The following is a 23,510-nucleotide window of genomic DNA, read 5'->3' on the forward strand; positions in this document are numbered from 1 at the left end:
AAGAGTAAAGCCCCCGTGGAGGATGGAGGACTTGCATGGAAAAATCCCCCAGCAAGCAGGGAAAACATATTTTTGTTATGCCGTGGGATTTGCCTGGCACTTTGCTGCATGCTGATGTCATCTTGTGGACAGAGTTCATCACTCATCCTTCCCAGGCAAAGGAGAGCTTTTTCGAAAGCTGTGACGTAACTGATGCAAATATTGCTTAAACTTCACATGGGTCAGTTGCTGGTGTGAGAAAAGGGAAAAGCAGAAAGAAAGAAAGGAATAACTGCAGAAATTATACTGGTGATATCAAGCGTGTGGGTTCTAGTATACCTCTGTTTATACAAAGAGTATTATAGCTTGAGATCAAAATGCATGTTGATTCGTTCTGAGAATTCTTTTAGTATTCATTAACAAAGTTTATTTAATTTTGAAATATATATATATACAATTGACCTTAAAAAGACACATATTAAATAACAAGTTGTGAATATCCTATACTAAGAAGCATAACAGTTTATCAGTAATGGATTCGTCTGCAAGTTTGTTGTGACTATGGGATTTCTTTCTTTTATTTTATCCTCAGGTGGTCATTGGAGGACAGTTTCTTCCATTTTCCAGTTTGGCACCACAGTAATTGGATTCAAGTGCAAGGAAAGGGATTACAAACAGGTCGTTGCAATTCAGAGAAACGTTCTGATCTTCTTTTGTCTCCGCTTTTTCTGAAGGTTTTAATTTTGAGAAACAAAGTGAATTTTATCTTAAATATTTTTCTCTATACCCTCTAAAACATAGAAGCATAATATGAGAAAGGAAGGATTTAAAACATCAAAGCTTTTTATTATTATTTTGCAATACAGTACAAAACCCTTGAATATTCAATGGTTATGCTGTTACAGAACAAAAACTATGTTATGAACTGCTAGGTCTGCTTAATGGTTAGCCCAACGGTCACAATACATGATTGAACTTTGAGTTCTTAAATGGCAGCAGCAAGAATAAGCACCCTGTCAGTTACCGCATCCACAGGTACAGATTGGGTATGTTGTGTGAAAATGAACACTTTCAAACTAAATGACTAACAGTAACTCGCTCTCACTGTAGACTTCCTTTTGTATAATATTTACCATTTGTACAGTAAGGTTCATCCCGCCTCAAACTTGGCATGCAAACAGCATCCAGTGACATGCAGCCACAGTGGAGGAGCAACTGAGCACACTTGTGGGAGGAAAGGTAGCTACACGTGTAGAAATAAGTCCCTGCTCTGATGACAAAATGTCCTAGGGGACTTTAAAAAAATAATCTGTTGTTTAATGCAGCGGTCGGGAAGCAAAAGTACATTTCTGCGTAGCCGATTGGTGCGCAAAGGAGCCTGGACGCCTTGGTGCTGAACGCCTGCTCGTGATGTACCTATTTTCTCGTGCTTTACCCAAGAAAGCCTTGGCCACCTTGAAGAGGTGGCCTTGGGGTCCTGCCTGTTTCAAGATGTCAAATAGCTATGTGTGTGCTACGTCCATAAAATCCCTCAGCGCTTCAACATGAGGCACTTGAAGCGGGTGCGTGGACAGACGAGCCACACGGGATTTCTTCTGCACCGGTCCGTGCCGCCTGCCCCTCCTGCCTCAGCACTTTGTCACCTGGTGTTTTCCCACCGGCCGCCCACGACAGGCGATCCTCGAGAGCCATTCCTGTGGAAAACGCTCGCAAATACCACCGCTTACCGGCGGCGGGCAGAGGTTCCTCACCGCGCTTCCGCCACACACACACCTCGAAAACGCCGGAGGTTTAGAAACCGACGGCCGTTTCCCGTGAGGAAAGCGGGGTGCCAGCGGGGGCCGGGTGAGGTGAGGCGGGAAGCGCGCGGGGGGGGAAGCTGAGGCGGAGAAGGCGGGAGCGATCCCTCAGGCGGTTCCCGCCCAAGCCGAGCCCCGCCCCGCCCCGCCCCGCCCCGCCTCCCTCCCTCCCTCCTCCCGCGCGCGCGCGCGCGCGCGCCGGGGAAAACGTTGCGCAGGTTCTAAACCGGGGCGGGGGGGGAGGAGGAGGAGGAGGAGGGGAGGGGGCGCGGCCGCGCGCGAAGGGGGCGTGTGAGGGGGAGCGGCGGGTAACGGCCGCCTAAACGGGCAACGGCCGCCGCCGCCGGGCCAGCCTAACCCGCCACCGCGGGAGGCAGCCCGCCCGCCCTCCGCTTTGCCACAGCCGGCTCCCCCCCCCACCACCTCCCGCCATCGCGGGGTCGCCGGTGACCGGCGCTTAGCGCCGCCGTCCCGCCCGCTGGATGGAGCTGTCGGCCATCGGGGAGCAGGTGTTCGCTGTGGAGAGCATCCGCAAGAAGCGAGTGCGGAAGGTGGGCTGCGGCGGGGCGGGGCGGGCCGGGCCCCGCCGGGAGGAAGAGGAGGAGGAGGGGGGGGGCACCGGGACAACACCCCCCCCCCCCCCCCCCCGCCGCCGCTTCTGCCTCACACAAGGGCGGCGGGAAAGGCGGCCGCCCCGCCTTCTCACCCGCCCCGGCCCCGCGCGCGCAGTAACGGGCAGCCCTCGCGCTGCCGGCGGGGCGGGGGCGGCACCTGCCCCCCCGGGTGGGGGGGGGGGGGACGGGACACACACGACCCTCACAGGAGCGGCGGGTGAGGGGACACGCGTGTTGGCGGGAGTTGTTGGTGAGGTGGGTGCTTCGGGGATCTCCGTGGGTGGGGTTGTGGGGTAGCCCTTGGGGGGGGCTGGTCAGTTTCTGCAAAGTCGGCGCTGGTGACAACACCCCCAGGCCGGACAATGACGGACAGCCCGAATCGGGAGAGGGTTTGGAAGGATTTGGCGGCCAGTTTCGTGACTCGGTTTCCCCAGCAGTGAAAACGCTCTCGGTCCCCACAGGGTGCTGTGAGGATTAACCCGTAAGCACGCAGCATGTAGAGATCCTCTGGTGGAAAGTTCCTTATAGGGCAGCGTTTTCGAACATTGGGAAGCTGATGAGCCCCCCATGAGGAAAATGAAACCTGTTCTCTGGCTGAAGCACCCCAGTGCTTTGCTTGCTACGCTGTTGTGTACAGGTGTCTGCAGCTGCAATAGTGGCACTTCGAGGGGTGGCCATCCTGCACGCACGAAGGCCTCTGCTGTGCTTTGGGAAGTGCATAACGAGCCCCTCAGTATAATATTAAAGATCTTAATAGTTGTGCACATTGCTCATGGAGCCCTTGAACATGGTTTCCAATCACTACACTTTTTTCTTTTTTTTTTTTTCCTTTTTAAATCTTGTACTTAGAGTGAACAAATGAATGTATAACTCTGAACTTCAGCTGCGAGCTGCTGTTTGCTTGGGTTGAAAGGTTGAGTGACTGTGATGGATGGAACAGTGTTTGAGTAAAGCGTGTAGCAACTGGAGGGGAACATGCCCAAGAGATGCTTCATAGGTTCTGAAATATTGTATTTCTTCTCTCTGCTTCAAAAAAAATTCCTCTGACACTTGCTCCTGGCATACATCTCCCTCTCGCATTTATCCTTGCTGACTTCTTGTAGGATTGCCTGTAAATGTGGGGATGGTTGCAGTCTTGCTCTCCAGTTGCCTTTTGGGGTTCTGCCTGCAAGGCTTCTGCAAAGGTATGATCCCAAGCTGATGGTAGTTCAAGCACGCTTAAATACCCCTGTGTGCCCACTTTCTGGGGAGAAAGGTATAGCAAGTGTAGTTGAATGAGGAAGTGGCTTTGTTTTGAAAATAAAGTGATGGCAAATGAGCTTTTCAGTTGCAGAGTTTAGTCCTGTTGATTGGTTGCATCTCTTACTGTAGCCCATATTTGGTTGCGGAGTTCACCTGTTCTTCCTTTTTCCGCCCTTAGGGTAAAGTAGAATACCTGGTGAAGTGGAAAGGATGGCCCCCGAAGTAAGTTGTGTTTTATTTGTCTTTTACTCTTTTCCTTTAATATTCAGTAATAGCTTGCATTGTATCTCTGCAACTGAGCATCTCATTCTTAATGGGTAACTTCTTGTGCATCATTCCAACAACGATAAACAAAAATGAAGAGCCACAAACCAAAACCAAATCTATTTCCGGACTGACAGCTGAGGGATACAAACTGTGTGCCAGTCTATTCTGACTGGCTTTTGCCACCACTGAAATACTCCATTGAGATGCTTTCTAGAGACAAATGTTTTTAAATTCATTATGAGCTCAACAGGGAACCCTGATTCTTTTGAAATTGGAATGGCTCCTGCTTTTCTGAGTCAGCACCAAGAGGACCCCACTTTATTTTTAGAGCTCTATGCAGTCTTTTAAAATAGAAAACAAGTTGATGGTCTTGTCTTGTCCTACTACTTCCCCTCTGCAATTCACAAACGGAAAGGGGCAGTGTTTCAGATTTATTGATTGTAGCCAAATGCAGGTGATCTTTGTCCTTTGAAAATTACCACCATGCCTTCATTTCCTTGTCTGAAAACTTCTGCTATTTTGAGTGCCTTTTCTGCTTTTGCTTTAGTTGCTATGTTGCAAAAAGGGAAAAAAAAAATTTTTTTTCAGCATTGCTGTGCACTGTTTACAGATACTTCTCTTATTAAAATGCTGCTGCCGCTGAAGAAGAGTGATTGCTCTGTGCCTAAACTGTCTGTGAAATGCTTTGAGATTAAAAGGATTAGGTAACTGGAGAATATTACTATGTTAGCTAGCAGTCTAGTAGAACAGCCTCCTGGCCAACCCATATGGGGCCCTGTCTTTGCTTTTCTGTTTGTAACTGTGTGTGTGTATATACACAATGTGCGTGGGTAGAACTACATTACACATGCAGTTGCACTGCGTGTTGCTAAGCAAAGGGGGCTGCTTTTACGGGTTCATCGTTGTGGTTGCAAAGCGGGACCCACTAGGATGGTCCTGATGGATCGTACGTGGTGTCCAAGAAGTTGAAATCTGTTTCTGCATGCCTAATCCTCGTGCCTAATCCTTATGCTTATAGAGCATGTGTGAATATAAGCAGCTTCCCCTCTCTGGTGGTGGTGGGAGAGGGTGACTTTGTTCTTGGTTCTTAAGTTCTGCTGTCACAGTGTAACCTTGTGCACTTGTTGAGCACCAGTTGCCATATAATGTGGGTCAGTTCTTGGACTGCTTCAGCCTTCTAAGTAGCCAAGCCTAATTTAATCACTGGTAGAGGTTGGGAAATGCATTTGTAGTCTGTGAGGCACTATTCCCTTTCGGCCAGAATACTGATGTTTATCCCATTCTCCTTTCAACAAACACATCAAGGTCCTTTGCTTGTAAAGTCACTTGCCAAGAAGGTGGGCTGAGGCATGGTGTAATGTTTCCTTGGACAGAGCAGCCCTTATTTTTACTGCTGCCTTTCCTTGCCCTGTGCCTTGGAACTCTGGGGGAGCCAGAAACTCTCTTTGGGGAATTAAAAGCACAGCCTTCTGCCCAAGGAGCAGGGTTCCCTTCTTTTGATGCTGTGACATGTCCAGACACCTTCCCTCTTCCCCCAAACTCCAAATCTGAAGAGCACTGATTTTTTCCTTTTTTTTTTCCCTCCCCTCCATTTTAACTGTTCACTCAGTGGTTTGAGTTGCTTAAAAACAACATGCTTTTGAGCATTGAAGTCACTTTCATCCTGCTAGCAGTTTCTGTTCCTTGTTTCTAAACATACATATGCCTGTGATGGCATGCAGCACCACAAGCTGTTTGTATCTATCTTTCAACATAATCCGTTTCCTCATCCCACGTCGTGTTTCTCTTCATTCTGCTCCCCAACCTTGTCGCATTGCTCCTTGTAATCTCTGTACCAGTTATCCCATCATTCCCATTGGAGACTTCATGAAAGGGAGTAAGGATAGGTCAGTAGTTTGCTGCTTTCCCACATAATTGATATTTAACTCTTCTTTTTTTTTCTTTTTAATAAAAAATTCTTGTTAATGTCCTGCACCTCACATTTCTGGATTGTACTGCTGTAGTCAGGGAACAGAGGCGTTACAATCTGATTCTAGCTACAAGCTTGTTTACAACTTGTGTTGGAGTTAAGAGGGGAGGGGGAAGAGGAGGAGTAGAAGGAGGGGGAAGGAAGATCATATGATCTATGTTTTCCAGAGTGCCTGCTCTCTGCAATTCTGCTGCAGCCTGGGCTGCGTGTACCCGTATATATAGCTCTGTGTGCGTGTGTGTGCGCGCGCGCGTGGCAAACTGAACCATGGTTTTTTTATATGCAGTGTTTTGCCACTGCAGCGAAGCCAGAAACTGAGCTGCAGAGAAAAAGGCAACACCCACCAGGTTTTTTTTCAAAAGCAAATCCCCTTTCTTCTCCTGCCCATGAAAAGCAATCTGATGTCTTTTTTCTCCCCTTGTGTTATTTTCTTAAATTTGTAGAATGAGTGCCAGAATCCCTGCAGCTGGGAGGAAGCCTTCCTCTGTTCAAACAGCATCTTGGCTTTGACAGCTCACGGTCAGGTTGCTGCAGGAAGCTTGAGCAAAGGAGAGAGGGAGGGATCAGCTGGTTATGAAGACATGTCTGTTCTTAACTCTCTGATGTACAGTGCGCCTTGGGATATCTGGATTTCATATTTTTGTTTTTCCTTTTCATAAAAATAATTGTACTTTCATTTCTAGACTCATTCTTCCGGAATGCTCCCGTATTTCAGTACCTTTCTTCTATCTAATGGAGAGATGAAAGGGAAAAGCATTTCCAAACCATCTCCTCTGTGTACATATATGCATGTATCACGTGCCCTCATGTGCAGCCTGTGCTTCATCCAGAAATGTAAACATCGGCTTCCCGCCTGTTTAAAGGCACTGATGCAAATGCACCCTTGCCCACCTGCATGTGGCTTCTCTCTGGCCCTCCTCCCCACGGGTTGGGAGGGGCACTGCCCCAGGCCCTGGACCTCACGTTCCAGGAAAATTAATGCTCTGAGGCATTTGGGGTTTCAGCCTTGCTTTCTTGCCTTTGAGTTTGTATGGTAGAGACATGCCACCCACCTTTCCTGGGCAAACATGACCCCTTAGAAACAAACATGCCACGAGGACCACCTTGTGATCCTTTCACCTTCCACAATGGGAGGTTTTGGCTGCTTCTCCCTGGTATTAAGTGTAGCTGTGCCCTTTGGGAACTGGTTTTGGTGTTGCCTGCTGGGTGGGTTCAGTCCTTTCCTGAGCACCTGACCCCTGTCACAGTTGTCTGGCAATCAAGGAGGGAGATGGGGCAGTGAGTGACACCGTTCACAGGCTACTTTCAGAGCATCAAGCTTATTTTGGGTAGTTTTGGTAGCTGTGACCACAATGCAGATGGGTTCCTCCTGCGCTGGTACAGAGTCACTGATGACCTCTGCCAAATGGAAATAACCTGCAGGGGGAGTCGAGCAAGAGGAGAAGCAGCTGGAAAGTTGCCATCAACTTGCCTCAGGGCCCAGGTCTAAACATGTTTAGTTGAATGGCATCAGTGGAGAAAAATTAAACTCTTCTTAAATGAATACTTTCGGCTCCAGTGATTAGAGGTAATTAATAATGCAGGTGAGAAAGCGTACTTACTCTTTGAGCACTCTAAATTAAGAGAGACCTATTTTTCAGAAAGCTGTATCGGATCACGTCTCATTATTCCATGGGGTTTGTTGGATATGAGGGAGTGCTGCAGATGAGACCTGTTTAGGCATTGACTTAAAGTCAGTTTGTGAGTGTCTGCGCAGGCTTTGCAAACAGTGTGGAGGGGGCCCTGGGGAGGAAAGTCTTCCCTGTTCTCCTACAAAGAGCTGCTTGATGCTTGACCCTGCCTGTTTTGGGAAGGGGGGGTGGTGTCTGTGGGAAGTTGGGGAGGGAATGGCTGGGATTCCTCAGAGCTCTCGCAATTGTTGTGACAGGCCCCACCGACCCTTGTGAAGAGAGTATCCAGGGCCGCAGCACACTGGTAGCAAGCCTGCAGAGAGAATGTTTCGTTAAAGTATTGTTTACTTTATATTCCTTATGTTTTTCTTCAGATACAGCACATGGGAGCCAGAGGATCATATCTTGGACCCTCGCCTGGTAGTGGCTTATGAAGAAAAGTAAGGGCGCATGTTCTTTCTCTCCCTGGACACAGGAAAGGAAATAGTGTCTTTATTTCATAGTGTGCATAAAGTGCCCCTGTTGTCCCTACTTCAGTCAAAGGTGAGATCTATAGCAATGAACCCTGCTTGACCTCTGTACCCTGGTGTTGTCTGAGGCGGACAAGACAGGGTTAAAGCAGCTTAACACTGTTCAGGAAATGAGGCCAAGAACAAGCAGCATTGTGCCAAAGAGCAATCAGTCTCAGGTTTTAATCAGGTCCAGGGCTGGACTGGAGTGATGCAAGGTGATAAGTTTCTCTAACCCATCCTTGATCAGCTGAGTCAGAGAAATTCCCTTATTGCAAGGCTTTCACTCCCACAAGAAGCAATTTTGGGATGTTTTCCAAGTCCACACTGGTCACTGTTGGGTTTTAGTGAAGGAAATGAGGGAGCTGTGCTGCAAAAGGTAGAAGTCCTGACTAGGTTTTGTGCTGTGGTATTTAGTAATCGGTTTGATTTGTGTTCCTCTTTCACAGGGAAGAGAGAGACCGTGCATCGGGGTACAGGAAAAGAGGCCCCAAACCAAAGCGCCTCCTACTGCAGGTAGCCTCTTGCTCTTCTGTGTATTTCTAACTCGTTAGTTGTTGTGCTGCTCCTCTGCTCACAGGGAGGTGGAAACTGTCCGTTTGCTGTTGCATGGACAAAATTGGAGGTAACAAGCTAATGCAACAACATGAAATCAGTGAGTAGGCAGATGGTTTTAAACTGTTAGCTGAAGAGCCAGCTAACTTGTATTTAAAAAAGCAAAACAAAACCAAAAAAAACCCCAAACCAATAACAGCTCTTGCTCTGTGAACTAGGGGTTTATAAACTTTGGGCTGCGTGGTTGCAGGTTACCTGGTTTGTGTGCTCTTTCAATTTCATGTTGGGCTGGGACTTTCCATCATGTTAAAGGTAGCCACTGGTTGGAAGTAGAGTTCCAGCATGCTTTGACTGTTGCCAAGCAAAGCAGCCAATCCTAGGAACTACATGTTAGGAAGAGCTTAGATGACACTTGAAGAGGTGAGAGAAACAGTGTTGTAGAAGCTGCAGAATTTACCCTAGCTCATCTAGATGTTCAGGGACTGAACAAAGAATAGTTTCCTGGCTCCCAGGTGGGAGCCCTGACTGTATTACCAGATTTCTGCTCTGACCCTTTTTACATTGATACCTTGGCAGCGGCTGTATGGGATGGATTTGAGAAGTGCCCACAAGGGAAAGGAGAAGCTCTGTTTCTCTCTCGCGCGGAGGTTTGGAGGAGGAGACAGTAGCCTGCCAGGGGCCAAGCCAGGGCAGGCAGAGTTCTCAGAGAAGACTGGGGGAACAGTCCTGCCATTCTCTCTCCGGAAGCAACGCAAAAACCAGAAGTACCTGCGACTGTCAAGGAAGAAGTTCCCCCGCATGGCGAGCCTGGAGAGCCGAAACTGCAGGCATGAGTTCTTCCTGAATGATGCAGTGGACCTAGAGGGCAGGCAGGGCCCTGAGGACTGGGAGGCCATGCAGCACACCAGCAAAGAAGGTAAGGCCAGACACCTGTTGGCTGTGAAGTTCTGGGGCATGCGAAGGATGCTATGCATGCTTCCTCCTTGCTTGCCCCATCCTGGGATTGTGATTTAGGTCAGGTCCTCAGAGCAGCTCTCACCGTCTCACATTGTGGTCCTCTTGTCTGCAAGTTCCTTTCTTGTTTGGATGAATAACAGATTAATCTGCTTTTTTGGTGCTGTTGCCTCTCTGTAGTCTTATCAGTGACACCCCTCCTGGTGTTAGAAAACACGTGGAAGATACTGCAAGCTACACGCCTCTTATGTTTTCCTCCCAGCAGAGGTGACATGCAGGTGTGATAGTGATGAACTCTGCCTCTGTCCACATATCCACACGTGTTCAGCCTGCTGCTCTGCTAAAAGGAGCTTGGCTGGCAGTGGACAAGCTTGGACACCAGCACTCCTCTCAGTGCTGCTCCAAGGAGTGTACAGGAATGCCACTAGGATCCCATAGTGCATTCCTCTGCCCCCTCCTTCCCTTTCCTCTCCACACCCCACATCCTATAAAGTCTCTTGCTGTAGGGTTATGTGAGAGGGGGATGAGAGAGATGAAGTGAGGATGGTAACTCCTGCCTGATCCCACTGAGTAGGCAGCACGAGTGTAGGCACGGGAGATGTCCAAGCACATTTGGCATTTTGGGGAGGGATACCAGCATCTTGTGCAGGAGGGCTGTGGGATGTGTGTGTTGCTCTGAGTTACCAGGGAAACTCTATCCCTGCATTATTAGAGCTTCTGAAGGCGTAGCTTTCCTGGGGAGCGGAAAACCGGGGCTTGTGCTGCTTGTAGCAGCTAAGGGAATCCTGTTACTCCTTGCTAGGAGTAGCTGTTAGCCAGGCTGGATTAGGTAGGATTCTGGGGAGAGGGCTGTGTTCTGGGAATCAACGCTATTCCCCCTTTCTGAGAGGGATTCGAACAGTGCCCAAAATGCAAGGAGGCAGCACTGGGGGTAGCACAGAGGAACCCAGTGTTGCGTCCTGGCAATGGGCAAATGTGTGGGGCTGTTGCCCCTAGAAGCGCTGGGCTCTGAAGTGCTTGGGGGTCAGAAAAGTGAATGGCACTACAGAAACGTAAAACTGTTTTTGTTCTTGCCTTGACACATGGCCTGCATGGAATTCCAGTTATTGTTAAGGGGGGATTTGACTCTTTCTGAGGTGAAAGTAGGCACCCCAGGTATTTGAGACAGAGGCCAGGAAATACACTCTTAAGGAGCCCTCGTTTCTTGCCCAGGTTGGGACAGCAAGGTATATACTACAGGTATAGTGACAGAGAGAGGGTGTGTTTTCCTTCCCCTCTGTCTCTCTATTTTTGTGGCTGTCTCTGGGCGTTGTGGGGAGGTGAAGCTTTGGGTGGCAGAGGCACTGGTAATTATTCTTACAGTGCAGGGATGCTTGGGTTTCTTGTATGGAGCTATCTGGGAGCAAAGGAAGGATATGAGGAAGGGAGAGCAGCCTCTCCATGAAGCAGTGTTAATGGATTTTTGAGAGAATCACACCCAGGCTGCGTTGCAGGTGCAGTACAAGGAAGACCCTCCATTTTGGATCCCTTTGATTCCCGTAGGAGTATCTGAAGAGTGTGTGTAAGAGTTTATGATTTTTGACTTTTCAGCAGGATAGGCCATTTACAAGCAGGTGAGCTCACACCTGGATGAGTGTGCTTGGCTGACACAGAGCCAAATTGTGGGCTGAGATGGGGTGAGAGGTATCAGGGAATTGAGGATGGTTAAGTGAGCTGGGTAGTGTTACAGGGTCTTTTGACCTCTGTGTAGGCTGCTCCGATGCCGGTGTGTGTCTGGACACCTTTGCTACTCTTTCCTTTTCCCATTATATCCTGCAGTGATCCTCCATTTTCCCTTAGCCTCTAAGGGGAGGGCTTGCCCATGCTCTTTCTTGCCTTGTATGTGCAGACTCAGTACAGGCTGATTTCATCCACCGTTTGTCAGAAAGGAAGCCCCTTTCCATCCTTCCCTTCCGTCTCTTATTCCTCCTTCCTTCTCCCTCACCCTCTCACTAATACGCTCTTATCTGCCTCTCCTTCTGCAGCAGATGTGGATGGCAGTCTCCCTTGGATTCCCACTGTGCCCCCCAGCGAAGTGACAGTGACAGACATCACGGCAAACTCCATTACCGTCACTTTCAGAGAAGCACAAGTGGCTGAGGGCTTCTTCCGAGACCGGAGTGCGCAGTTCTGAATCTCCATTTTCAGTGGTCCCCAAAACCAGTGCTTTTACAGTGGGGCTAGGGAAGGGTTATTTTATCCCTTAAGAAAAAAAAAATCCAAAATGTCTCCTCTTAAAATGTTTACAGAGACCTTCTTTTTTTTTTTTTCTCCTTTTTCCCCTTTCAGATACGCAAAAAAGGGCAGTGTACGGGGTGTGTGTTTGTTGTTGCTTTGTCCATCTGAAAAACTGACAGCCCTTTCCCTGGCAAAGACTCCCCTCCTAGATGTGAAAGCAGCAAGCTGAACAATTCGCCTTTTATCCTGTTAAGTGGCGGCAGCTGCATTTGTGGGGAGAGGGCATGTGGAGGTGGAAGGAGAGCTGGATCTCTAGCCTGCCGCCTTGTTCTGCAATTGATATCCCCTGGATAAAGATACTTCCCTGTGCATTGCTCTTCCCACCTTCCTCCTCCCTCTCTTCCTGCAGCAGTGAGAGGCGAGGGATCCTACCTGTGTAGATAACTCCAGGCTGTTAAGACTTTCTCTCCAGTGCTGTTTTCCCTGTGGCCTGCTGTCAGGACTTCAGAACCATATTTGCCTGTCTGTGGTAAGTCAGTCTTTGCAGCACGGGTCCATATAGACAGCAGAGGTTTCTCCCTTTGATTGTTGATCATGCGGAAAGACTGAAATGCATCTCTGAAATCTAGATTGGCGACATAAATTCAATTTGCCCTCATTAAAAGCTCAGAAACCCAGCGCAGTCGAGACATACCATTCTGTATATGCTAAACAGCATTTCCAGGCTCGGCTCTGCTGTGTGAGAAATGCGTTATGGAAAGTGGGGTGTTCTTATCCTTTGCCAAATTCAGTGTTAATAACAAATGCTGCCCTGAATCTGTGGTGGTAAGTTGGTTGAAAACTGACTCCTCTGCCCTGGGAGGAGGGGCTAATAGGACAACCCAAGCATTGCCTGGCACTGCAAAGATATCCAAGATACTGGCACAGGCCCAGGACACAGGAATTGGACAGAACTGAGCTAGATCTGGACCTTGATTAGCAGCAAATTCTGTTCCTGGATCCCTTTGAGAGATCCAATGTAAACAACATGTGGGGAAGGCATGTATTAGATTTGAGGAGGGGAAAAAAAGTTCTTAATTCTTAGCAATGAGAATTCTTGGATTGTACTGCCTGAGTAATATTCTTCTGTGACTCCAGTCTCCTCACAGTATCTGTGATCCTGTACTACTTTACTGATGGGAACTTCCCCTTGGAAGGCTTAAAAATCTTTGCCAAGGAAAGCGGTCTGGATTTCAATAGACCCTGCCTGATCTTGCACTTAAAAATGCCTTGTGCTGGACTGCCTGTGACACTTTGAGGTTTTTGAAGAATTGCTATACTTTGAGTTGGTAGTTTAGCATAGCATCTGTTCTTGCACATGCATGTTCTCTTCTTTTTTTTTAAGCAAATTTTATTTAAATAACCTAAATTTTTAAATACAGACCTTTTCCTATGGAAAGCAAGACAAGTGAGCTAGAGTCTAAGGTGGGAACTGCAGGACAGAGTGCTGCAGGGTAAGATTGGCTGCTGTCATGATTACTGTCCTTAAATCTTTTGTTTCCTCTCCCCACCCCACCTGAAGCATCTCTTATCTGCTGTATTTATTCTAAACGAAGCTAGAGCCTTCTGAGCTCTGAGCTAAAGACACCTGTGGAAATCCTCAATGTGTTCCTTTGAATGGCTTGGCTGCTGGCCTGCAAAATTTGGGAGCTCTGGGGCTTCTGGTCCTCCAAACACCTACTTTTTGCAAAGTTCTTGGACTGCCCCTATGGTTTTTATTAAAAGCAAGTTTTACCTCAGATAGGATATGGCAGCTCAGTGTAGACCTAGGATTTCCCCTTCAATCTTGGAGCTGTTTGAGCAGGCCTGTGTCACAGCAGTTTCAGAACCACTGGGAAGATCTTGAATTTCTGGACTAACCTTTTGTCTCTCAAAGAAGTGACATGGGAGTTGTATTGTGGAGAAATCTGAGAGGGTGAAAAGTGGAAGTTGGGGGGGGGAGTTATGTGGTGGGAGGAAGAGTGAGTGGGAAAGAAGCTTGCAATAGCTAGCAAGGGCAAACTGATGAGGTAAGCATACAGGTTCAGGATGTTTGTTGAATGTGGGTGTCCAGAGCAAGGCTTCTGTATCTGGAGTTGCACCCTCTTTTGCAGGATGTGGGGTCAGATAGTGTTGTCATTGTCACCACCCCATACCCCCTTCCCGCCCCAACCCCTCTTCCCAACACCTGCCAAATGTGCTGAATACCTGCATCTCTCTCTTTTTTTTTCTTTTTTTCTTTTTTTTTTTTTTGAGTGACCTGTGAACACACCACATGGCTGAGTCCACTCCTGAGGGTTGTAGCAGGTCAGGTAGTTATGGTTGCAGAAGCATAATATTTTACCTTATTTTTTAAAAAGTCTTGAACTCCAGCTCACCCTTCTAAATCTTCATGGCATTTGTAGGATCTGTTTTTTTTTATTCTAATGCAGCTACTGCTGCTTTTGTCCTGTCTTCATCTAAGTATACAAATACACCAAAAAAAAAGCTTCCTATTTACTAAGGTTCCTGGCTTTGGCTGACATTGGAAGCCATACCAGTCCTGCGGCAGGAAAGAGCTTGTCCTAATAAACTGGATTTCCATCGTCTGGTTTTCTCTCCACTCACCAGCTGAGACTTCTCATGTTTTGTTTTGGCATTTATCTTTAAACTTCTTTTCTTCCTCTTGCAGTGGAGTTTTCAAAGACCTGTGGTGGTCTTTCAAAGAGGATCCACCCACAGTTTCATATCTTAGTCATTTTTTGGATCAGTCTAGCTTGTGCTCTGCTGGTGACTAATCATCTTGCTACACGAAGTGTTGAACAAAGTACCTGGCTACCATGCTGCTTTGTGTACAGGTCAAGGAGGAGCTTACCCTTATCGGGTTAAGATGCAACAAGTTGCATGTGCGTGGGTTTGGTTTGTGTGTGTGAGGAGGAGTTTGTGGTAGGAAACTAAGCAGTTACTGTGTTGGGGTGGACTTTTTTTTTTGACATTCATGAATTCTTGCTTATCTTAGATCTTTTTGAGAAGACTTTTCTCTTGATCTTTACAAAATGTATCTCTGTTCCATATTGTCTGGTGACATATCGTTGTAAACTTCCTTGGTAGAGCTGGTCTTCAGGGACTTTGAAATTAGCTTTACTCCACTTCTGCAGGTGTAGAGATGTATAGGGGTTTTTACTTTTGATGGCAAGAGAAGTTGTCTGGGTTTACTTGTCTCTCCTCCCCGATACTGTCCATCTGCCAGTTCAACTCAAAATCTGAAAATTGAATTGGAACCTCTTGGGCTAACATACCATGAAAATCAGATGCTGTGCTCGGAGCTTCGTTAAGCATTCCATTTGATTAGACCAGCCAGAATAGCATCCAGCTGAAGCTGAGTTTAATAATTCTATTTGAAGCACAAGCTGAGAATAGAAATGGGCTAACTCTCCCATACCTCTTTTGGCTCCATGGCTGTAAACAAGAAAAACAAACTTCAGACAGTGGAAATTACTGAACTGTACAGAAGAAACAAAATTCTCAGAGAACTGTTCTAATAGTCATTCTTAGAACTGTTTCCATGTGAGAATTTACCAGCCATGTTTGGGGGAGAGAAGTTTTTATTTCATAGATCTTCTCACAGTGAACTCGCTGTATATATGACAGAACTGAGGGGCTTCATGAGATTGGAAAACCTTTATTGTTATCACTCTGTTTAAAAGAAAAAAAATAAAATGGAAAGGACTGCCTCTGTTCCTGGATGGTTATAAACTAGATGTTATTGCTCTGACATATAGGTGATGCCTTGGAACAGCAAGTTTTAACACATAAATAGTGGCATTAAGTAGCCTCGTAGCTCCTGCATGCCCCTTGTTGTCTTGCGTTTGCTTGGGGGTCCTTCTGCTTGTGAAGTCAGACCAAGGTGTTTTCTTTTAGTTTCTTGGTTGTTTTTTTTTCTTTTTCAAGCAAGGCCAGGATATTATTATGAGAACACCCAAAAGCAGTTCCGTTTGCCAAAAAAACCCCAGTTTGTTAGTGAATTGACCCTTGCTTATGTCGGAACCTCAGACAGAAGAAGCTTAGTGAGAAATGAATGGCTTTTTTTTTAAGTGTTGTGAAACTGTCCGGAATTGTTCTTCTGGTGTTTTGTGACTGAATGTATAAAATTGTTTGTTCACCTCACAGGGGGCCCTTGGCCCCAGTACTGTTTCCTGCTGTGCACCAGCTAGCGCTGTTTGATGGTTTCACTGGAATAGAGGAGGGAGGCCTCGCACAGGTCAAAAAACAGGCAGGGTAGCATGACCCTTGGTGGTAGCCCCAACAGAGACTGGGGTGCGGAAGACAACAGTGAGGGCTGTCAGCTGCATCCATGTATTTGAGCAAAGCTAAATCTACCACCACGTCTCCACCCCTTCCTTTCCTTTCAAGCTTTAAGTTTGTGCGTTCTGAAGTAGGGAAGGTGCAAAAACCTCCTTTTCTAAAGATAATTGGTATCTACCCATCTTTTGGTCCTCCCTTGCTTACCTGCAGCCTAGGAAGAAGAGGGCAGTGGGCCTTTGTAGGAAAATAGTAGGGGCAGCTGCTTGTCATAGAAGGGAGGGAAGGAGTTGCCTCAGAGTTGCTCTTGCTAGTTGGTTGGGGATAGGCCTTTGGGTGAGCTGCCAGTTGGGAGAGAAGGCACGTTAGAAGTGCAAAGAACTTGTAGTGAAGCTGATCCCTTGCATCAGTGGGCGGATGCCCCTTGGAGTTCTGAGTGTGCCCTGTGGAGAGGAGATGGTCAGTGCTGCATTTATGTGTCTTTTACCATTTGGGAAAGCAAGGGAGATGTGTACATTAACAGCTTGCATAGGGTAACTTCTACATGGGAATGTATAGCCATGGCACATACAGGTAAAGGGAATATGTTGCTTTTGCCATGCTTGTTATAAAACAGTTTTCCCCAAGGGCATAGTAAACTTGTTTTGAGACAATAGCGTGTGCTCAAGAGACCATGTTGCCCTCTGCCTGCTGAACTTACTGTCCTTGCAGAGAAAGCATGAACCTTCTGGGTGTCAAACCACCTGAATTCCACCCAAGTAGCTGGTCAAGATGGGAAGGCCTACAAAACAGCCCCAGGACAATTGGAAGGAGAGAGAAGCAATCACTTAAAATGGAATTCAGACCCTTGAAATACTTTTCTGTAACAAGCAGTCCTGGAGTGATGACCCCTTTTTCTTTTCCACCTCTCTTTCGCTTGCACCCTTAATTTCTTAAAGTACAGTGGCTTAGCTGGGAGCAGGTGGGAGATGATTCCTAGTTAAATGGGAGTTGTAGAGAGGAGCAGAGCTCAGCGGGAGTGCGTAATGGCTGATAGCGGGGAGATGGATTGCTACCAAGTTGGGATGGGGTAGAAGCTTTGCTGCTGAGATTGTTTCTATCTGCTGTGAGTGGCTCTGCGAAGATGCTAGGGAGTCTTGTCCAAGAGTGCCAGTCGGACATTGAAAGGGAGAGCTCATCAGACAGTTCAGAACCTCTATCACAGCTTATCTCGTTACTGGGGTAGCACAGTTTTGACTGGGAGGGAGATTTTGGAGGAGGTGGTGGAAAGCCTTTTTTTTTTATTGTTATTATTATTTTTTTTTAACCAGAAAATGTAGTGTCAGCACAAAGAAGCTTTTTGCAAATCTGTCAAAATGTTAAGCAGCTTTTTTTTTGCTTTTAAATCTGAAGTATGTTTTGAAGCACTTTGAAAATGCAAAGTACTAGGAGTGCTAAGTACTCCTTATCGTCTGTCTAAAAGTGGCATTTGAAAAGCAAAAGATCTATCTGTTTCAGGCCGCTGGCTGCTCCTTATCATTTTTCCAGAGCTGCCACCCAGCCCTTTGCCTCCCTCCCATGGCTGAAGGGGGAGTGTGCTCCACCGTGCCAAGGAAAGGAGGGCTCCCTACGGGAGGAGAGGAGACCTGCGAAGTCCCTCGCTTGCCTTCAGGGTGCGGGTTGGTTTCCTCCCTCCCCACCTCCTTTGTCTGAGGAAAGGGAAAAATGAAGTTGAGTTTCAGTTTGAGTGGTCCTAGTCTGGAACGACGACCACTTCTTCCAGCTCTGGAGACATCTTGCAGAGCTTCCTGTCTGAAAAATTGCACCTTATTAGCTTAGTGGAGGAACAGGGAAACATCGGTCCTTCTGCAGGGAGTGGGGAGAGGAAGGGAGGGTGAACCAGGAGCTGTCTTCAGTAGCTGCTGGATTTTTCCAGAGGCCATTTCCTCACCTCATCTCCAACAGAACGGCAACAAAAGAACTAAAATCATTTAGATGAAGCTTTTGTTCTGCGTATCTCAACAACCTTTTGAGCAGGCTAAGATGAGAGAATCTTTTTTCCTCACCTAGCCAGCTCTACAGCTGGGGGAACCCCAGCGCTCGCTGGGTTTTCAGCACCAACCTTTTCCCTCAGCGTACGCACATGCTTTGGACTCTTTTGCACACTGACTCATTGAATTTGGTATGCTTCCTTTCTGTTGGGGGGGTGAAGACGGGGGATGGGGTCAGTTAGAGGGGAGGGTCCCCGATCATTTTTGTTCTTGTCTCTTCAGTTGTTGCTGTTGTTCCTGTCAGCACGCTAGAGTATCTGAGTCTTTGCACACAGAAAGCTTCCTTTTGCACAGAATGAGCTTCTAGCTTTTGTACAGACTAATTGAATGTATTTGGGGTGGGGGGGGAATAGGGAGTAAACCAATTCCAAACAAACCAATTGGAGTATAATGCCTTTTCTGAGCGAGTATGTGCTGTAAAAGGAGATTGTAATAGTAACGGGAGGGCAGGCTCAAGTATAATTTGACACAAAGTGTGGTTTTATTTTTGTACTGATATGGATAAGAGACTGTACAGCATCTATTTATTTAGATGATTTATGTGGTAAATGTTGCAAACAAAATTATTAAAATATTAAATATGAGAACTGACATTTACCTAATGGTCTGTTTGTGTGGTCATTTACCTCCCCTTGCTTTAATTCTACAGCTGAATTACTTTCCGCCACTCCCTTCTGTTGGTATAAACATGCAGTGTGGCTGGAAAAAGAATGGAAAATGCATGTGCGTGCGTGAGAAAGATCAGTAAAGAAGTATCGATGAAAAATGGAGCCTGCAAAAGGCTGTTTCTGACATTACTCATTACTTTGATTCGAAGAGGTTAGGTTTTTATTAATTTTTAACCCACTGGGTAAGCTAGAGCTGTACAGAGGTGACCTGGGACAGTTGGTCTTTGATGGATTAGAATTTGAAGAGGAAAATGCCGACGCAGGGTGACTGCTGCTCTGGGTTTAGGGAGTTCTTGATGTCCTAGCACAATGCTGCGGTGCCAGGACAGCTCTGCTGGCACCAGGACGGCACTGGTGTGCCCCATGTCCTGTGTCTCTTGTGGGAATGGAGAAAATCCGAGGCAAGGCCTAGGCTGCCAAACACACTCCGCGCTGGTTGCCAGCAGGGAAGCCGCTGTCCTCCAAGCCAAAGCTTCCAGTGGGTTGGCCCGCAGGGCTTTCGAGGAGCTCCCCAGGAGCACAGCAGCTCCTGGGTGGAGTTTGGCCCCCGATTCACTGCAGGTGATGCGGGGCTTTAGCCAAGGAGCCCAAATCCTGGAACTGCTGATGCTCCATGGAGAGAATCCCAAATGTCACTTAGTTCACTTTGGTTTCTGACTTGCTCCCTCAAGGTGTGTGCCTCCCCGTCCTCTGGAGGGGGAGGCTAGCTGTTAAATGAGGTACCTCAGCAAGCGAATGGGGCTGTCTGAGGTGTCTTTAGATGTAACGTGGGGGTGAGCCCTGCGTCCGAACGCAGCTATGACGTCAATCACAAAAGCACGTGGAGCAAAAGCGGAGGTGGATGGGGTGCATTTCCTGAGTCGGTCATGGCTCAAGGCAGCGTGGTTAGGTCTTGCCTGCGTTACCAAAGTGCAGTCAGCGTGCTTGCCCTGAGCCAGGGAGGCTGGATTTGAGTGATGGCATTGGAGCAGGACTCCAGCCAGCCACTTACTTTCTGGCAGCAGCTAGCGAGTCAGGTGAAGTTGTAAGAAACTGCAGTGCAGTTACAGGAAAGCCTACTCTGGAGATTGTGTCTTCCTGCCCCTGCCAATGCTGCAGAGGCTGGCTGGCACTAGAAACTCATAACGGATTGTCCTTTCACATGCATGTGTTGGTTGGATTAAAGGTTAATCTGGATACTACTACTTTTTTTTTTTTTTTTAATAATCTGTTGCTATGCCACCCCTCTGATCCGTGCAGTGCAGCCAGCTTGCCTTGCGCAGCTCTCCCGATAGGACGCCTGAGAACAAGGGCACTCAGCTGCGCCGCAGGATGTGCCCCTGGGCTCCTGCTACGGTAGGCAGCAGCCGAAAGGCAAACCCGCACCGTTTGAGCAGCTCTGCGTTCTCCGAGAAGTGTGGAGTGAAATGCAGCGTGTGTGGCCCCTACGATGGCAAGCGCTGTCAGGAAGCTGGCAGTCACCTCCCGTCTGTTCACAGCCACTTGTCTTCCTTGCTTTTGGTCTTTCTCTTCACAGCGTTTTGCTCGGCAAGTGACCGTTTTTGAAGCAAAGATGCAAGAAACCTGGGGGACTTGTGTAATCACCCTGATCCAGTGGAAGCCTGGGCAGCTGGGCCTGCTTTGGGCAGTTGTAGGCAGGCTCCAGGGATATCGTAGTACCCCAGTGGTGTAGGCGCTGCGTGAACCCCACGGGCTTTCTCCTCTCTCCGCTACATCAAAAAGTTAGTGGGCTAGAGGGACGGTTGTTCTGGCCACGCTGAGCCACCCGTAACTGCTGCACGAGGAGGTCAGCTCTGAGGGTCTGTCTTTGCTCTTGCATGTTTCAGAGTTGCAGTTGGGAAATCTCACCGTGTTTTGGCATGGATGACCATAGCGCCCAGGGTTTGCTTAAAAAATGATGCAGCATTTGCTTGAGGGGCTGGGGTGTGTGCAGCTGCACCAGCTCCCAGTGTGGGCGAGGGAATGACCATTTCTTTACAGAAATCTGCTGCTCCTGACAGAGACCTCCCTGGAGCGAACAGCAATGGAGTCGGTTGATCAACCCTTGGAGTTGTTCTAATGGAGATAAGAGCTGCTACTCCTGCCAGGTCACAGGTCCACAAAAAAATGAGGCTGGAGGCAGCTACTGGCTTTGAGCAGGTGAGTTTCCCATTATCAAGTGTCATTTTAAAAATAAATAAAAATGTTCTTGCACCTGCTGCTCTCCCCCGGAGCTCGTACACCGCTTGCCAGTGATTCTAGGGAGAAAGCGTCTTGTTGCTCCCCCAAAGATTGCTTCCCTGCGCTGGCTTCTCAGTGCTAGCAAGGAGTGCTACGGCGTATCCCGCAGCACCTGGGTCTTGTGGGCAGTGAGGCACCAAAAAAATATTTTATTTCAGTGTCTGTAGTGAACAATAGCTGTTCCGGGAGAGCCATCTTCCCAGGTTGTTTGGGGTTTTTTTAAAGTGTTTTACTGGAAATGTGAATGAAACAAAGGAAATACCCAACAATGCTCCGAACAGCTGGATATTCTGCTGCTATTTTGCTTTGTGAGAGTAAAAGTTAGATGAAAGAGCCTGGGGTTGGGCAATACCTGTACAATGGCTGCTCACAGTGATTTGAGCAGTCGCTGTGGCTGGAAAGAAGGTCCTGCTGACAGGTGGAAGAAGAAAATAACTAGAAAGAGCACATGAAATGTGCTGAAATGCTGCTGTCCCTTCTGGTCCGTGGATCGGGGGTGCCTTGTGCTCCGGCCCTGAGGTGAGGTGAGCTGCTTGTGACCCGTATGTCTGTTTGGGGACGAGGCCGTCAGTCACAGCTGCCGCGTGTTTGCGTAGCTGTGTAAGGATGTTTCCCCCATTTGATTGAGGAGTGCCTGTTTTTCAGAGTGGATGATACTGATGGTTGGAAGTTCAATTATTTGATGCTTAGCCACAAGTGTAAAAGCAGTTGTTTGAACAAAATGAACAGGAACAAATATGCCAATTTAAATGTGGATGTTGTTGATGAACACTTAATGTGCAAAGGTAAAAGTAGTTTAAAAAGTGAAGAGCAAAACACAATGGGTGTGATTGATTTGTTCTTTTGAAGTCACCTTCAAGCGTATGAAGAATTGAGATTAAAAAAAGTGGTGTCTAGAGAAATGGTGCAGTCCAGAAGGAATTGTCGCATCCTAGGTGAAAGTCTTGAGTGATCTGTCTGGGGTTTTGTTCTCGGTTGGCCTGTGATGGTAAATACCTGAAAAAGGGCCTCTTGCAGCCTATTCTGGAGGTGAGTGATATGACCTAAATGCAGAATTATCAGTGGTGAAGTACACTGCGGTTCATTCCCTGACCACAGAAACACCTTGTTCTCTGAATTGTTCGCATCTCCTGAACCAGGGTCTGTGTGACTCGGCGTTTGCCGTCTCCGTCAGCATTCAGCAGCCTCTCCATCCACCCCCCCGCTTCGAATGAGGACAGGGCGACGGGGAACGTGTCCTCTCTTGAGTCACTTTTCGTCTGGTCTGAGCGCTTTGTGGTGGCTGCAACGTTTCAGCTGCTACGGTGAAAAAGAACAAAACGCCGTGACAGATCTTGCCTGAATCGCAGGCAGCGAGGAAACCCCTCGTTCTCCTACCTGCCCACCTTGACTTTGGGAAATCCATCCCTGCTGGTACTGATAAATATAGCCATTTCCAGAATATCCTCCTCCTGGGTGGAAATTCTGAGCCAGAGGCGGAAAAAGGGGAGACGAATGCAAATGGAGACAGGGTTAGCAAAGGCCAGAGGGGCTGTGGGTGCTCCCTGCCAGGCCGGCTGGAGAGGGAGTAGCAGAGGGGTGCTGGTGTGGTCGTGGTGGGTCGAAAAAGCAGCAAAACCAAGTTGGCCGTTGTCTCGGCCCTCAGAGCAGCTCCCCTTTTTTTCCAGAGGGTATAATTCCAAAATGCACCCCCTCCTCGCCCTAAAAATGGAGCCGAAGCAGGAGAATATGCTGTTCTGCTGTGCCGGGGGGTACAGGACGGTGAGCTCCATGTGAAGACGGCTGCAGGGCCGTGAGCTTCCATTTTGAATCACAGAGAATGATTTTTTTGACTGAGGTTTTTTCTTTCTGTCTTTTTAGCACCTGCAAGAGAGTGTAAAGCACACTGCAAATTAAATAGGATTTTGCAGTAATACTCAGGGCAGGGAATTCCTTTAAGTGACTTAACATTTTTCTGTTTGTTTTTTTTTAAGGTTTATGTAGCATGCTTGGCCCATTTACCTTGCAGTACCTTATACTGGCTCAAAAATGAGGGCACGTACAAGTACCAGCCAAAAGGAAAGAAAAAGGGTGGGGGGGGGAAAAAGGATTTAAACGCCTTTATTGCTAGTTTTTTTGTCTTGGTAGGTACTTTTAAGACTGCCTGCTTCCCCACTTACCCCCCCCCCCGGTACCACCCCGCCGGCTAGAGGTGGGTGACGGAGCGAGGTGACGGTGCATCTTGCGTGTACAGACGGAGGAGAGGAGGCTGCGCGGCCCCCGCTGCCGCCATTGTTTTAAGTTAAAAAAAAGAAAAAGGAGCCGTTCGGGCGGGAAGGGGCTGAGGCAGCGGAGGCGCAGCAGCACCGCCGCCATGCCGAGGGGTTGCGGCGGGCGGGCTTCCCGCCCCCGTCGCTGCTCCCTTTGCCCTCCGACACCGTTCCCCGGGCCGGTGGGGGTGAAATGGCGGGTCTCCCCTCACGGAGGCGGGGGGGGCGGTGTCGATGGCGGAACCCCCGTTCTCACACCACCCGCCTGC

The 23,510-nt window shown here is 48.0% G+C and overlaps 1 protein-coding gene across 9 annotated transcripts; it reads left to right on the forward strand.

The window, feature by feature from the left end:
- The first annotated feature begins 2,033 nt into the window (after positions 1-2,033).
- CBX7 (chromobox 7) lies at positions 2,034-23,508 on the forward strand. Of its 9 annotated transcripts, XR_012653580.1 has the most exons (9): positions 2,035-2,329; positions 3,813-3,856; positions 7,915-7,980; positions 8,499-8,565; positions 9,181-9,520; positions 11,583-11,717; positions 12,185-12,304; positions 20,753-20,911; positions 22,132-23,508. XR_012653580.1 is itself a non-coding variant. In XM_075051115.1 (8 exons), exons 2-8 carry the CDS (start codon positions 3,508-3,510, stop codon positions 12,217-12,219), a joined length of 756 nt encoding a protein of 251 aa, XP_074907216.1. In that variant the 5' UTR covers positions 2,034-2,329; positions 3,496-3,507; the 3' UTR covers positions 12,220-18,701. The 9 variants fall into 9 exon arrangements, 7 of the variants coding, with proteins under 7 accessions (XP_074907216.1, XP_074907215.1, XP_074907218.1 ...); XM_075051115.1 differs by lacking the exons at positions 20,753-20,911; positions 22,132-23,508 and adding an exon at positions 3,496-3,576 and having other exon boundaries at positions 2,034-2,329; positions 12,185-18,701; XR_012653581.1 differs by lacking the exons at positions 20,753-20,911; positions 22,132-23,508 and adding an exon at positions 13,197-18,701.
- The last annotated feature ends 2 nt before the right edge of the window (positions 23,509-23,510 follow it).

This window comes from Buteo buteo, chromosome 19, assembly GCF_964188355.1.
Source record: "Buteo buteo chromosome 19, bButBut1.hap1.1, whole genome shotgun sequence".
Lineage (NCBI taxonomy): Eukaryota > Metazoa > Chordata > Aves > Accipitriformes > Accipitridae > Buteo > Buteo buteo.

What these genes read in the sequence shown, in the direction of transcription:
- CBX7 (XM_075051115.1), top strand. Translation starts at nt 3,508, where the DNA reads ATGTGGGGATGGTTGCAGTCTTGCTCTCCAGTTGCCTTTTGGGGTTCT. An exon ending in TGGAAAGGATGGCCCCCGAA is followed by an intron (nt 3,857 to 7,914) that starts GTAAGTTGTGTT and finishes GTTTTTCTTCAG; the next exon opens with ATACAGCACATGGGAGCCAG. An exon ending in GGGCTTCTTCCGAGACCGGA is followed by an intron (nt 11,718 to 12,184) that starts GTGCGCAGTTCT and finishes CTCTTCCTGCAG; the next exon opens with CAGTGAGAGGCGAGGGATCC.